This window comes from Octopus sinensis, linkage group LG2, assembly GCF_006345805.1.
Source record: "Octopus sinensis linkage group LG2, ASM634580v1, whole genome shotgun sequence".
NCBI lineage: Eukaryota > Metazoa > Mollusca > Cephalopoda > Octopoda > Octopodidae > Octopus > Octopus sinensis.
The window spans coordinates 121831541-121846540 of NC_042998.1; the positions used below are offsets into that span (position 1 = coordinate 121831541).

At 36.1% G+C, this 15000-nt stretch overlaps 1 protein-coding gene across 1 annotated transcript in view; it reads right to left on the reverse strand.

Moving 5' to 3' along the window:
• The window catches only part of LOC115232534 (mannosyl-oligosaccharide glucosidase-like), a 382449-nt gene that overhangs the window by 201 nt on the left and 367248 nt on the right, over nucleotides 1-15000 (reverse strand). Inside the window, exons 2-3 of the mRNA XM_029802473.2 lie at nucleotides 12585-12846; nucleotides 1-2205 (exon numbers count right to left, since the gene is read on the reverse strand). The exon at nucleotides 1-2205 is cut by the window's left edge and continues 201 nt beyond it. Coding sequence (XP_029658333.1) covers nucleotides 319-2205; nucleotides 12585-12846 — 2149 coding nt within the window. The 3' untranslated portion in view covers nucleotides 1-318. The remainder of the gene's footprint in view (nucleotides 2206-12584; nucleotides 12847-15000) is intronic.

The window sequence follows — 15000 nt, forward strand, 5'->3', positions numbered from 1 at the left end:
TGTGGGAAAAGTTTAGTTCCAAAAGCAAACTCTATTCTTTGAGATCATCGTATACTTAGCTGGGGGCAAGGATAAGGGATAGTCTAGTCTCAAAATTATAACTTTAAAAAAGTGTGCTTAAAAGAACAAAAATGATTAAAAAGAAAAAAATACTGGGTAGAAAATGGAATAATAAACTATGATTTGAAAGAAACAAAAGAAAGAAAAATGTTTAAAAACACCCCACAAAATGAAGGTCAGAATAAATCTATAATCCCATTTTTTTATTTTTGTATTTTTAAAATGCATTATTTTGATATTCTAGGGAAAGAAGAGTACCTAATATTTTTCAGCCATCATTAACACAACTAACGCTGACCACCCAGTAAATGGGTGACTGCCTTTACCTTTGCCAGTTCGATCATTATACTGTTCCCAAATGTAACCTGTTTCTGAATATTCTTTATACATGTTCCTAATGATATTAGCTCTAAGTTGATCATAGATGGTCTTTGCCTGACTCTGGTATGGTCCTTCAGTTGTAGAGTAGTGGTGTAATGCCTGTAGTGCTAAATAGTTGATGTTGATCCAGATAGCACCACGCCAGTATGGGGGATCATGTTCTGTGTTGTAGCGATTGTAGAGAGGAGCCGTTCGAGCTAATGAACGTAAACCGTAATCTGTCCACAAAAGTTGCGTGTCCTGTAGATCTTTCAAAATTTTCATCAATTTTGGAGAATCAGGATTGACAATCTTCAGTAGGAATGGGAAAAGACTTACATAGCCAAAGGAATTTACAAACTGAATTTTAGGTTCAAATACATTTACTCTGACCTTTTCTAATTTAATTGGAGGCTGACCAGGTTTTGGCGGGGGTGCTTTAGGTTGCTCAAGTTTTACCTTGTCAGAGTGCAAACCAAAGTCACAGTATTGCTGTTTGCTTTCTGACCAATGAAATTCATTCATCAGTTGGTTGTCTGTCAGCATGTTGTAAGTTTCTTCATATGGTTTCCAATCCATTTTGAGTGTTTTAGCAATATCAAGCATCACTCCAGATGCAAGGGCCATCCAACATCTAAGATCAATGTGACGTTCGTAATCTGTAGGATGTGATGCCCTAGGGTAGTCATCAAGACCTGATGTTAATGTTTTTGGATTTAATTCTCGTTTCACCAAAGGGTCTCTCCCTCGCCAACGATATGTACCTGGAATATTACCAGATTGTGTCTCATTGTAGAAAGCATACCAAGCTTTTAAGCGAGGGTAAACTGCTTTCAAAAAGGCCCGATCTTCAGGTTTTTCGCTCTTCACTAAAGTTTTAATGATTTTTTGCAATGGAAGGAAGAGTGTTGGGGGGTTAGCATTTGTATTATGTTGGACCACAAACTCAGCTGGAACTTTTCTCTGAGCTTCTGAGCCTAAGATTTGCTCACGTGGTATCCAACCTTCCACATTTATTAAATCTAACCAGTGGGATATAATGTCTTTAGAAATAGTGGGGTTCCATTGTACTATTAGTAGATTGTGAAAACCTTCATCCCAGAGGAAACCTCTAGGAAAGAAAGATCTTGAAGGTACAGCAGTATATAGAGAGGTTTCCCAGTATTTAACAGGTTCTGGTGTATAAATGGACTTCACCTGTGACTCACCAGAGAAATACCCAATACTTCCAAGCATATTACTTAAGGCAGCTTTGGCAAAGTTGATTTCTTCAGTTTTGAAATCTTTCTCTTTTAAATGGAATGTATTTTCAAACTTGGTATCAAATTCTTCTACATAACTATTTAATAAATTAGTGAAAGAATCTCCTTGTAACGAATTTTCTCTTCTGTAGCTTTGAGATTCAAACACTATTTCCATCTCTACTGGTAAAACAGCTGTGACCTGGTGTACTATAAAATTTGGACCACTTGGGGCATCTCTTGGTACTGATCTACCTCTCAATACAAAATAAGGGAGTGTTCTACCTTTGTCCCAAGCATCTACTTTCAAATGACCTTGGACAGTTTCTTTCAAAATGTCTAGATTTGAGACATAAGTAACAAGATGATGGTATTTTTGATGCGTTGAAGTAGCTTTGTTAAATTTTAGTTCAAAGTCACCAAGCTCCTTAACATATCCTGAGATGGATTTCAGTCTGTTTTGTGTTGTTACAGTTTGCAAATTTCCTGGCCCATCTAGTGCCATATAAAACATCAGTGAGACAACCACATGTCTTTCAGAACTCTGAAACGGGAAAACAAGAGAAAAACAATTGTTACAATTAGAGAGTTTCTTGTGAGTAAAACAGCATTCAAACATGTTTTGGATTTTAAAACCTTACAAACATACAGATATTCAGAAGGAAGCAGCTCTTTTGATAATGTCTTCTCTTATCCTACAGTCAGGATGCAATTAGTATACTATACTTTATTTGTAGTTTGTTTGTATTAGGTGTTTTATATATTGTACTGAATTTGTTTCATGGAACTTATTTTGTGAGAAAGAATTTAAAGGTTTATCTGAATAGGGATTTTACAACTGATATTTTATGTGTATATGGATATTTACTGTATTTCATGTATGTACAAACGATGTTGGTTTAAATGGATGTAATATATTTCTGCATTTACATCAAGCTTTGTTCAGTATCAAAAGTAGAGGAATGGGTTATTTTTCAAGCATATTTATAATTATTCAACTATACACCTTGTCTGTTATAGTGAATATGTCATCTATGTATACAATGTAAAAAGTAACTGTGTATTTTGTTATTTATGTCTTGTAATTTATAGTAAACTTTATAACTCAGTCACATTGAATATACAAGTATTCTACATTCTAATCAGATGGTCATGCCTTATCAGAGTCCAACCTGTGCCAGCACAGAAAGTGGATGTTAAGTGATGAAGTTGATCAAGAAACCAATGTAATGCATTTGATAACATAATACAAAACAAAACTAAACAGAAAAAAAGTAGAACATAACACAATACTGAATTGCCACCAAAACTGGTCCTGTAAGCTATATTAATCAGATACCTTGTCAAAATATTAAAAGTTCTATAATAACGAGTGAAGAACAGACATATTCCCATGATTCCTTTTTATGGTAAAATAGTAATAATAACAATGATCACTGAAATCATATTATCTGGAAGATGCAACTAGAAATATTGAAATGTTGATGAACTGTATCAGTTAGTTGTTTCAAACAGAGGTAATTGCATTGCAGTAGAGTTACATTAGATATTGAAAATAAGATACTTATAAAATATTCAAAAATCAGAAGATTAAGAATGAAAGTTAGTGAATAAAAATTGACCATTTCTTCAGAGTTTCAAGGTCGGAGCCAGCTGACATTTGTCATAAGTGAAACCTGAAAAGCATGTAAGAGATTTGTGACTTGATACCTCCACCCTTGTCATACATACATAGAGCATGAATTATAAATGGGTAACACTGAAAACAAATGCAAAATGAGGTGTATTTCTGTGTTAATAACAACAGTCTTTGCTCACCCTTCAACATAGAATTGCCAAATTATTTCATATATTTACTTCAATGTGGTTGTGTCAATCAATTTCCTCCACAAGTTGGAATTATTGAAATTGTAAATGCAATCTCATGATGTTGGGGATGAGTAATAAAAAATTGTGTTTCATAATGCAGCTTCAATAATCCAACCTAATATACTGAATCTGGTCTAAGACAAAGAATATAATGAACAACATTGTAGTAGTGGTCAATTTTGACATGCCCTTCAGAGTTAGAATAAAGAAAAAAAAAACTTTCCCTCAGTCAAAGAATTGTGCTCCATATTTTTTTAGTCTTGTGAAGTTCTCTAAAAAGAGTTTAATGCAACTAGCTAAAATGCTATACATTCAACTGCATTTCTAATGCAGAAGCCAGGACATTTTACTAAATTAACATTCATTAAACTTTTCAGTATTATTTAAATGAAGAAGAATGTTGAATTTCTGCACATCACACTTGATCTGTATTAATGATTTGTTAAAATCTTCTCGTTTATAGGAATTAATGTAATTTCATGTGAACTTCATAGCACTTTGTCATATATTCACACAGTTGTTAATTTCTTCTATATGCATAGTTGTATTATTGTTCTATAGCCCTAGGTAAACTCTAATCAAGCAGAGGTATGATCAAAGGAATTCTAGATGTGACCATCCTGGCTTTTTTCTATGTATTGGTAATATGAGACTACATTTTCAATTTGTCCTTCTATAAAATGTGATTTTATAAGATATGATTTGAGGGTGATTTAGCTGATATTTTTAGCAATTTAAGCAATAATATAGAAGCTCCTTTGTTGGCTCATAGTTGTGGCGTATCTTGTCCAAATGAATCAACAAGATTTTTTTTGCAGTGGTTAGTCAGCCTGGGGCTATTATAACAGAAGACATTCAAGGTAACATGCAGTGGGACTGAACCCCAAACTACATGGTTAGGAAGCAATGCTTGTACTCTTAGAGGCACAAAGATTAGTTCTCAAATGTTAGGAAGAAAAATTAAGCTGTATTTCATTTCATTTCATTTCCTTAGGAAAATCCAAAGACCTTTTATACCTATATGCAATAAATAAATGAATGATACTGTCAGTACTTCTGATTAACTCTTCGTTATAAATGTGTGTGTGTGTGTAGGGTCTAATATAAATACACTCCTCACCCCACGGGTATGGCTATGAAGTCGAGAAGTTTGCTTCCCAGCCTTGAAGTTTCAGGATCAGTTCCACTGTGCGATAACATGAGCAACTATCTTCTATTATAACCTTGGGCTGACCAAGACTGAAACTGAAAATGTCTGCCATTTGTAACAACATGGAGGAGAACATAAACATCCTGGAGATTGCTGTCTTAGAGCAACAAAATTGGTTGGGGAAAACGATTCAGTCACTGAAGCATGTAGATCAGGATTCAATCAATAGCATCCCACACCAAATTGAGCTGCCAGACGGCCATAAGTGGTGGTAGAAGGTAGGAGGCCTCGCTGTTACTTGTGTGGCAGCAAAGAGCACCTAAAAACTAATTGCCCAACAGCGAAAGAACAACAACAACAACCACAACAGGGAAAAAGTGAAAGGAAAAAAGAACCCTTACTACCCACACCACCATCAACACAGAAGATAAGCAAAAGGAGTATGGCAAAAGAAACACACCAACCAAACCCACCAACATCAACAAATGAACATACAAGAGCACCTGGAAAAACACCACCAACAACAACAGCAAGAACTAAAGAAACAGAAAAACTAAAAAACAATTCAAAAACTGATTCCTCTTCCCTACATCACACACACCACACACAAACAATCAACAACCAACATCAATGAAAACAACAACACAACTTACACAAACACACATAGAAGCTTACAACATGGCCCTAATCCTTTCTGATTCCTCAAAAATTTCATTGGAAGATGAAAGCAGTGAGGAATGGCAAATAGTCAGAAAAGGAAGGAGCAAAAAAACCCCAAACAAATACAAACGCGAACAAAGCAGGGAGATATACAACTCCTGAAGACATTTCAAACCTAACACAAACAACAGCAACACCAATGCCAACACCACAAAAACATATACAGCAACCATGCTCACAGTCATAAACACTAAAAATAGATTTGATGGAATAAATCAAATCAAAAACAAACCTAACAAAAGATGACATAAAAACAAACAACCACCCACACACAACACCACTGGAAAACATCAAAATATGATACAGCTCACCAAGCCTACACCACACACTAAAAGACATTTACCCTGGTGCGGTTGGTAAATGCCAGAAATACCTTTCGAAAAAACTTTATTGGGATCTCCTTGATGACAGCAAAAACTTTTGAGCAGTTCCTTTCATTTGTGTTTTACTCATTAGGATTATGATCAAGATTGGTTGTGTGAATGCATGTGGCTTGGGGTCCCCTTGGAAACAAGGGTACCGCTTAAATGACATAAAGTCACACACGTTAGAAATCATAGCCACAAGTGAGACCAGACTCCATAATCCACGGGCCTTAAAGTCCATGTTTGGTGGGCAGTTTAACATTTATTTTTCTCCTTGTCTGCTGAGAATGGGCGGTAGTAGCACGGTAGTACTTTTTCTCAAGAGTCTGGATCTCAAAGTAAAGACAATATTTATAGACCTGGAGAGTAGACTGGTTGTCCTGGATGTCGATGGCAGCAACGGATGTGTTTTTCGACTCATATCAGTCTATGCACCGCCTTTAACAGGTCAGGCAATCTGTTTGCTGCCAATACCTGTTAAAAGGAGGGCTGGGCATGCCGTGGTTGATGATCTGCAGACATGCGCTGAAACTGCAACATCTCCAGCTCTATGTAGATGATGGTGAACAGGTGTGGTCGCAGTTTGTGAGGCGCACTTTCTGCACCTCATCTCCATGACTGAACTGTAGTCGTGGATCAAAAAGAGGCTGAGGAAGGGTGAATGGCACCACGAGTGTCGCATTGCTCTTGAGCAACTATGCTGTCCTGAGTCGACCTTGAGTAACTGCATCACAACCAAAGCATTCTATAGGGGATTAGTGGAGGGGAGGTACGATGGCGATCTCGGGGTGAACCCGGGTGTTGACAAGGAATACCTGACCCACCTGCTCAAGACGACTTTTGGGCCGGGACCTATTGACAACTTCCAGAGATCCCTGGCAGTGCTTTCGAGAAGTGCTACCCATTTGGGATAAACTCTACAGGCATGGCTTGAGAAACACAGGGCTGACTTGCCTGAGATGCGGTCAGAGTGACAAAACCATTCTGCATGCACTCGTACAGTGTCCAACCATTTTTGATCTATATCGAACGACTGCTATTGCGTGTGGGACGAGTCAGTTAATCAACTAAGTCTGTCGTGAATATTGTCATGCCCCCTTCCTTGAAACAGGAAGGAAGAGCCATTTTCATCGTCCTTGTGGCTATGACGAAAGAATGTGTCTGGTGGATGTGTCTGAAAGGTCTAGAGACAAATACTTTCCTCTCTGGTGAATCTCTCATCAACTTCTTCAAGTATCACTTGAAGAGGAAGGTGAGAGTAGAAAGGGAAGTTTTGTCTAGTGAATGCTTCAATAAAAGATAGATGAATGTAGCAAGGATGGCACAGAGTCACCTTGGGCATAATCCTGTGACCCCCCCCCCAAAAAAAAAGAAGGGAAAAAAGAGAGTCACTGTAATGTGTTTTTTTGCATGACATTATTGCTCGAGGTTACTGTTGACTTTTCTGTAGGCTTTTCTTTCCACGGATAAACCTAATCTGTTTCCCCTTTTATACTATGACATTTCTGTGATACACGATCCCTACTGATCAGGTTTTTTTTTTAACGATCCCTTTTGATCGAATTCCTACCCACCCTTTTTTTCCTTCTTCTCTTCTCAAAAAGAAAAGCTCTACTTTGTATTTTGTCCCCTCTGTGTTCAGCCCTGTGTGGCCAATAAAAAAACATATTGTATGTGTGTATGTATATATATATATATATATATATATATATATATGATGGGTTTCTTTTTTTTTTTAGTTTTTATTGACCAAGTTCACTCACAAGGCTTTGGTTTTGTGACACACAAATACACATATGTGTTTACATCTGCCACTTGCTTATTTAAATGTCATGATGTTCATGTGATTTTCTATTGGTATTTCTCCTGACAATAGATTGCCTGCTTGCTTTGTACCTTTAAAGCTTTGTGGAATAAGAGATCCTTACTTGAAAGTCAGGGAAGAGTAAGCATCAGGAATGGCATCCAGCTGCAAAAAAATGCCCCAATAAATTTGCTGAAACCATGCTAATATGAAAAAGCAGACGTAAAGCAAATGAACAAATATATATGTTGAAGATAGAGGCTGCAGAGATTATTAGTCTAGGATGCTACTCTTAAAGACTTAGCAAATTGTGCCATGAAAATCTGTTATAATGAACAATTTCATTGTTGATGTATATGTTAACTTAAGAAATATAAGAAATTATAAACTTGAAAGTTTTTGAGTTTAAAGATGGCTATGCAGTATTAAGTCCTTCAGCAAGGCTCATTACCCTATACTTGCGACAATCAATCCAGTTTGAAACAGCTGTCATCTTTACACTTGAAAGGTTATCAGAAAATATCCATTTACTGACTCTCTTCTTAATAATTCCTGAAAATTTACTGAACCAGTCATTTGTACCATGGAAAATATATGCTTAGAAATATTGATTTCCTACATGGGTACGGAATCTCATAAGATGCCTTTTTCAAAGGTATTAACAGTAGATCTGAAGTGAAATAAATGAAAATATTGATTTTTTTTATGTGCAGACATATGGTTTTTGAGTAGCAGAGAGAAAGAAATGGAAAGTTGTGGCGTTCATGCTCACTTGCTAGGTTGCTTCTTTGTCTTTCATCAACTACATACACTATATTTTTTACCCCTTGTTTCTTTTATTGCTTTCACAATACATTCAACTTGAATTTTGAAGTTGACTTCTACTTCCACCCAAAACTACTTAATGTACTTGTCTTTTATCATCTCTACTATCTTATCTACTAAATACTGCTTTGCATACTTGCCAAATTATTCCTTCCTAGGTTTATAGCTTTATGGAGCTCCCTTTCATTTATGTTTCCCCTGCAGTTATTAACATACAGAAGTTCAAACTGAACATTAACTACATTAATGTCCTACCTCTGGGATAGCTTAAAAATATTGTGAATTCTTCCCTTTCTCTGACTGAACAAGATGGATAGAAATATTAATTTCTATCACCAGCATCATATCTCTGAATTTATAGGGAGATGAAAGGAGGTTTTGTGATGGTCATGCCTTTACTAAGGACAATTAACAATGTTGAAAGAAATAGAAAACAGATCAAAAACTTAGCTTACTGGGAGCTTTCCTCTAATTAACAGCACTTGCTAGTGACTAAAAATATCAATTTCTTTTGATTGAGCAAAACTGTTTTATGTTTTTGGAGACAGCAAATAACAAGTTGTGAGACAGCCATACTTTGCTTACAGAATATCAGTGACATGAGTAAAGTGAAATGGTTGTTGGCAAGAATTGAAATTGGGTCACATTGTTAGGAAAACTGACCATATTCTCTACAGCAGTTACCAAGAATAGAAAAAGTAATGAGTTTTAACTGGGTACAAAGCTGAACCCACCTATGTTTTCTAAGCTTGGAATATTTTTTTTTATATGCACTGTTTAGTTCAGGTTTTATGGTACTAATAAAATAAGAAAAATAACCTTTCGTTGGATAGGATGTTAACTTATCACAGGTAATATTCTGAAAGCATTTGGTGCCTGTTTCTGGTAGTTAGGTGAATTAAAACATATGGAATTTAGTGTTTAGCTTAAATACACAAAGTAATATCTGCAATGAGTTTGGTACTCAATGGGTTTTGAACTGGTGATTCAATATTGTATCCACTTGAGCATTTCAGCTCCACCTAGCATATCATTAATACTTATTTTATGAGAGAGAGAGAGAGAGAGAGAGAGAGAGAGAGAGAGAGAGAGAGAGAGAGAGAGAGAGAGAGAGAGAGAGAGAGAGAGAGAGAGAGAGAGAGAGAGAGAGAGAGAGAGAGAGAGAGAGAGAGAGAGTGTGTGTGTGTGTGTGTGTGTGTGCAAAGGAAATGTTTATACTTTGGGTGGAATTTGATCAGAATATACAAAGGATGCAGGTGAATGATATTAGCCTGGTACCCTGCCATTTCTGCCAACTTGATTTTCTAAATAGATGAAAATAATAAAACAAGAATTACAAGACTATCTTCAGGATTGCTGCAATAGTTAGTTAGCATTGAGAATGGAAAACATTTCAACATTCTGAAATATAAAGATTAAACTTTGTATAAATTAAAATCAAGGAGTAAAGCTGAAAGGAGTTGCCTGTTGGTTGGGAGTCAATGACATATGAAGGTGGGCTGAAAAGTTCATAGGCTAACTATGAAAGAGTGATGTCAGAGCTGTAAAATCTTGCATGCATTGATTTTAACTCTCTTTTTATTTAAAAAATGCAGTCTCTCTCTCTCCAGATAAACTGACATTTGACCATTCAAAGAAGACTTCAAAAGTAATTAGTAGTGACTTCTTTTGAAAATGGACAAAACTGGGTATTGTGGTGTTATATCAAGTACCTGCAAAAAAGGGGTTTAGCTCCAAAAACATACATGCAGACATTTTGCGATGTTAGGGGATGGTGCTCCAGTTTTATCAACAGAGCAAAAGTAAGGAGCTGAATTTAGGAGGGGAAGGGAGAGTTTTGAAGATAACCTAAGGTCTGGATGTCCTGCAACAACCACTACCGAGGAAAACATTGATCATGTTCACCACATGGTGATGAATGACAGGTGATTGACTATAAACAAAATAGCCAATGCTATTAAGACATCCTGTGAGAGAGTTCAGAATATTCTTTACAAAGAACTCGGCATAATGAAGGTTTCTGCTCAGTGGCTGTCTGTCATGTCTTCTGACACATGATCAAAAGCATATAGAGTTGATTACATCATGAGAAAATCTGACATTGTTTGAGGCAGATCCTGCTGGTTTCTTTGAATGTTTCTTAACCCTAGATGAGTGTTGGGTTCATCACTTTGAGATAGAGACAGAAACAATCCATGCAGTGGAAACATCCCTCCTCACCTGCTCTAAAGAAGGCCAAGGGTGTTTCATCTGCAGGGAAGGTGATGGCTTCAGATTTTTGGGATGCAAAAGGTACTAACTATCTTCAAAAGGGATACACCATCAATGGAGAGTGTGATGCCAATTTGCTGAGTCAGTTATGAAAGTTTATTGAGACCAAATGCTCAAAAAAACTGACCAAAGGGGTCTTGTTTCTCCATCAAGGAAATGCTTCAACACACAAGTCCTTACTTTCAAAGACTGTGGTACATGACTGTGGCTTTGAACTGGTTGATTGCCCTCCCTTTTCTCCTGATTTGGCCCCATCTGATTATCATCTGTTCTCCAACATGAAAAATACTTGGCCGGGAACAAGTATTGAAGTGATGATGATGTCATTATCTGCTGTTGAAGACCTTTTGACCAACAGGATGAAAGTTTCTTCACCAATAGGATCCAAGCACTGCAACACTGATGAAAGAAGTGTGTGGACCACAAGGGGGACTATGTTGTAAAATAAACCTCATTTGGTCACATTCCATGAGAGTATCTTGGTAAGCTTATGAATTTTTCAGCCAACCCTTGTAATTCCAAAGTATATTTGTCTTGAGTAAACTTGAAATAAAACATTTTATGACACCTAGCAGATGTAGTGGCCATAGAAGCCTCAATATACATTGGTTTCTTTTTGCTGGGTACAAGAGTAATTTTTGTAAGGAAGAGATAATGTTATGAGTCTCAATTTTTTGCTCAAGTGAGTTGAGTATGACTTGTTGGATGCACATTGCACACATCCAAAGCATATAGAACTGCACATGATTGCACAGTGACAGTGCACAAATATTAGAGAAGTGTGTGCAGATGATTAAACCAACCTCAATATTTGACTGTCAGTTTATTCTATCAACCTCAGAAAGAAATTCAGGTGAAATTTAATTAACAATGTAAACGGATGTAACTAAATACCACAACACATTTTGTTTGGCACACTAACAAGGGGTGGGCTTTAGTCAATGATATCAACCTTGGTACTTTATTTTATTAGCCTCAAAAGGTTGAAAGGAAAAATTGATCTTTGCAGGATTTGAATTCAGAATGTGAAAAGCCATAAGTAAATACTGTAAGGCATTTGTGCAATGCTCTAATGATTCTACCAAATAATAACAATTGTTTCTAACATAGGGAGAAGACTAGGAATTTGAGGGACAGGAATAGTTGATTACATTGGTTTCAAATTTTGACACAAGGCCAGCAATTTCGGGAGGGGCTAAATTGATTACATTGATCCCAGTGCTCAACTCTTATTTTATCAACCCCAAAAGGATGAAAAGTAAAGTCGGCCTAGGGCAGAATTTGAAACCTGAATGTTAAGATGGATGAAATGCCACTAAGCATTTTACCCAGTGTGCTAATGATTCTGCTAGCTTGCTGCCTAATAGTTGATTATACTGACCCAGTACTTGACTGGTACTTTACTTTACCAGCCCCAAAATGAAAAAAGGTAAAGTTGATCTAGACAGGATTTGAACTCCAAATATAAAGGACTAAAATAAAATACAAAGCATTTTGTTTCAAACTCTAATGATCCAATCAATCTACAATCCTGATAACACATTTTAAAGAGTTAAATTGATCCAGTACTTTACTGGTACTTTACTTTACTTTACTTTATGACTGCTCCTTATTTTATTCCCTTGGAGCAGTGCTCTGTAACTGGTTGTGGCACATTGGTGTATGCCACAAGAAAATGCTAGGTGTGCTGCAGTGTAACCTGAATTCAATTATTTTCCTTGCATTTTTAGTTCAGGTGTGTTGTTGAATTTTGAAAAGAATACAAGTGTACCACAAGTCAAAAAAGTTTGCAGAGCACTGTTCTGGTGGGTCAAAAAGTAAAATGAAAAACAGCGTGTACTTGTTCCACTCCTCTATTTCTCCAGCCTTTCTTACTCTGCCACCTTTTTTAGAGAAACATTACAAAAATGGTATCATACCTTTGGAGTAATTTTGATTTTTGTGGTCCAATCTCCACCATAGTCACCACCTGGCCTTTTGATAAATTCTGTCCGTATTGTATATTGATCTTCAACAATTTCTTGGATTCCAAAGTTGACACCATCATGCTTAAGCCAACCATAGCGCAAGAGGCTGTCCCCTTGGTCACACCAATGACGCAGTGGTGGTGGCATGTTTCGTGTAAATTCTGTCATCCACATCATTCCAACAACAGGAGAACTGGGACTTCGAGTTTTCAGGCTGCAAAAGAGAGAATATAATATAATTAATCAATTATGAGTTAAAAGCAGCTCAAGGAATATAAGCAATATTGAACACACATACACAAAGTGTGTGTTTTGCTAGTTTGTGAGCAGGCTGCACTTATAGGCATAAGAGAGTACATTCTCTTCATGAACCTGGGGTTGAAATACCTGAATGTCATAGACAAGTCACAAAAATGATGAAACATAAATGTCTATTGCTCCTGAATGGGATCCAATGTGAGTTATCTCACTTGTCTATGGCCTCCAAGTGTTTTAACACAAGGTGCATGAAGAGAATATGTTCTCTTATGCCTATAAGTGCAGCTTGCCTCTAACTAGATAAATACATACTTTGTATATGTGCGTTTGATATTGTTAATATAATTAGTATATTTTGAATAGTGGTACAAAAAAGAAAAAAAATTTTTAATGAAGTTCATTTTTTTTTTCCTAAGTTCACTGAAATACTACTTCAATAATGTGATGTAGTAACAAGCAGAATCAAGAGTGTAACACAAATCCGACTTGCCAAGATCTTACTTGTTACTCTGCATCAACTTTGACAGAAATGTAAAAATAAATAGTTTCTTTTGATAAGGCATGGAGTGTAGATTTAAAAAAGAAAGAAGAAAAATATGATGTTGTGATGTTTTCACCTATTAAAGGATATTAACAGCATAAATAAAGTGAAACAGTTTTAACCATGAAGCAAAATCACACAGTCAAGTTTATCTTTCACTTTGCAGCACACAACAGAGAAATCTAAGAATTTCCAAATCAATGAGACAGCCCCTAAGTGGTCCTTAATATACTAGAAATAACAACCAAGTTCCCTGAAATCACACACTACTATCTTAGAAATGGACATGTTGGCTAATGTAGGCCTGGGTTTCCTGTACACTATAAAAAGATGGCTGATATGCCATCCATCAGGACATGTAAGAACTTGGTTTCTTTTGACAAGACACAAATTTAAATATTTTAACAGGGGAAGGAAATACAGATGTTGTTATGCTGATGCCTTTCCCAGAGGCATTGGGGAATTAAGTGAAAGTGGATCCCATCACAATGGTCATTATATGGTGCTATATGATGCTATAGGCATAGAGTAACAAAGCATACGAGTTTGTGATATGATAAAGAAGTATTGTTTGATATAGGATAACTCATCTCTTGGGAAGACAATTACTCTTTAGTCTTGGTTCACAAATAATCAAGGAATTGGAGACTTGGTAGATAGAAACTGAATGGAAGCATGTTGGTTGGACTGCATCTGTAGATGCAAAAGACCAATGTTTTCATACACTGTCTTGCTGTTTCTGACTGAGGATTATGTTAAAAATACAAGAGTGTCTGTGACATATTCAACCATGTGTACCATGAGATGCTAAATAGATAGTTCCATGATTGAACAACAGGAATGTTTAGAGTCAAAAGTGATGTGAGATCCATCATCATGATCATGATCAATCATGATCACATGGTGTACTGGGATGCTGTATAGCAGTAAAGAATATGAGTTTATGTTAAGTAAATATTATCCAATATGGGATAATGTGGAATAACCCATCTAATGGGCAGATAAGATGCTCTTTGCTAATGGCTCACAAAATATCTAAGAGATGGAAAAGTTTTATAAGAATAATACCTCAACACACACACACTCACACACACACACACGTATATTGAAAAGGTTAAGAGTTTCACACGAGTAAATTTATATTAAAAACATAAAGAAGAAAATGCTTTGAAAACTTTATCATGAATAAAAGAAAGAAAATATTTACATTTTTATCAAAATACACATATTTTGATAAAAATGTAAATATTTCTTTCTTTTATTCATGAAAAGGTTCTCAAAGAGTTTTCTTCTTTTCATTTTTAATATATATGTGAAAGTATGTTTTGTTTGTGTGTGTGTGTGTGTGTGTGTGCGGCGCGCACGTGTATGTGTGTGTGTATGTATGTATGTATGTAAGTATATGAATGTGTGTGTATGTGAAAGTGCATGTATCTATGTGTGTGTGTGGGGGGAAGCACTCAAGTTTGTGTTTCAGCACACAGTAAAAGAAGGGAACATTTTCAAATTGAACCCCTACTGTCCATGCCCTTTTCAAAGTTGTAATTAGTAGCATAAAGTGAAATAGCG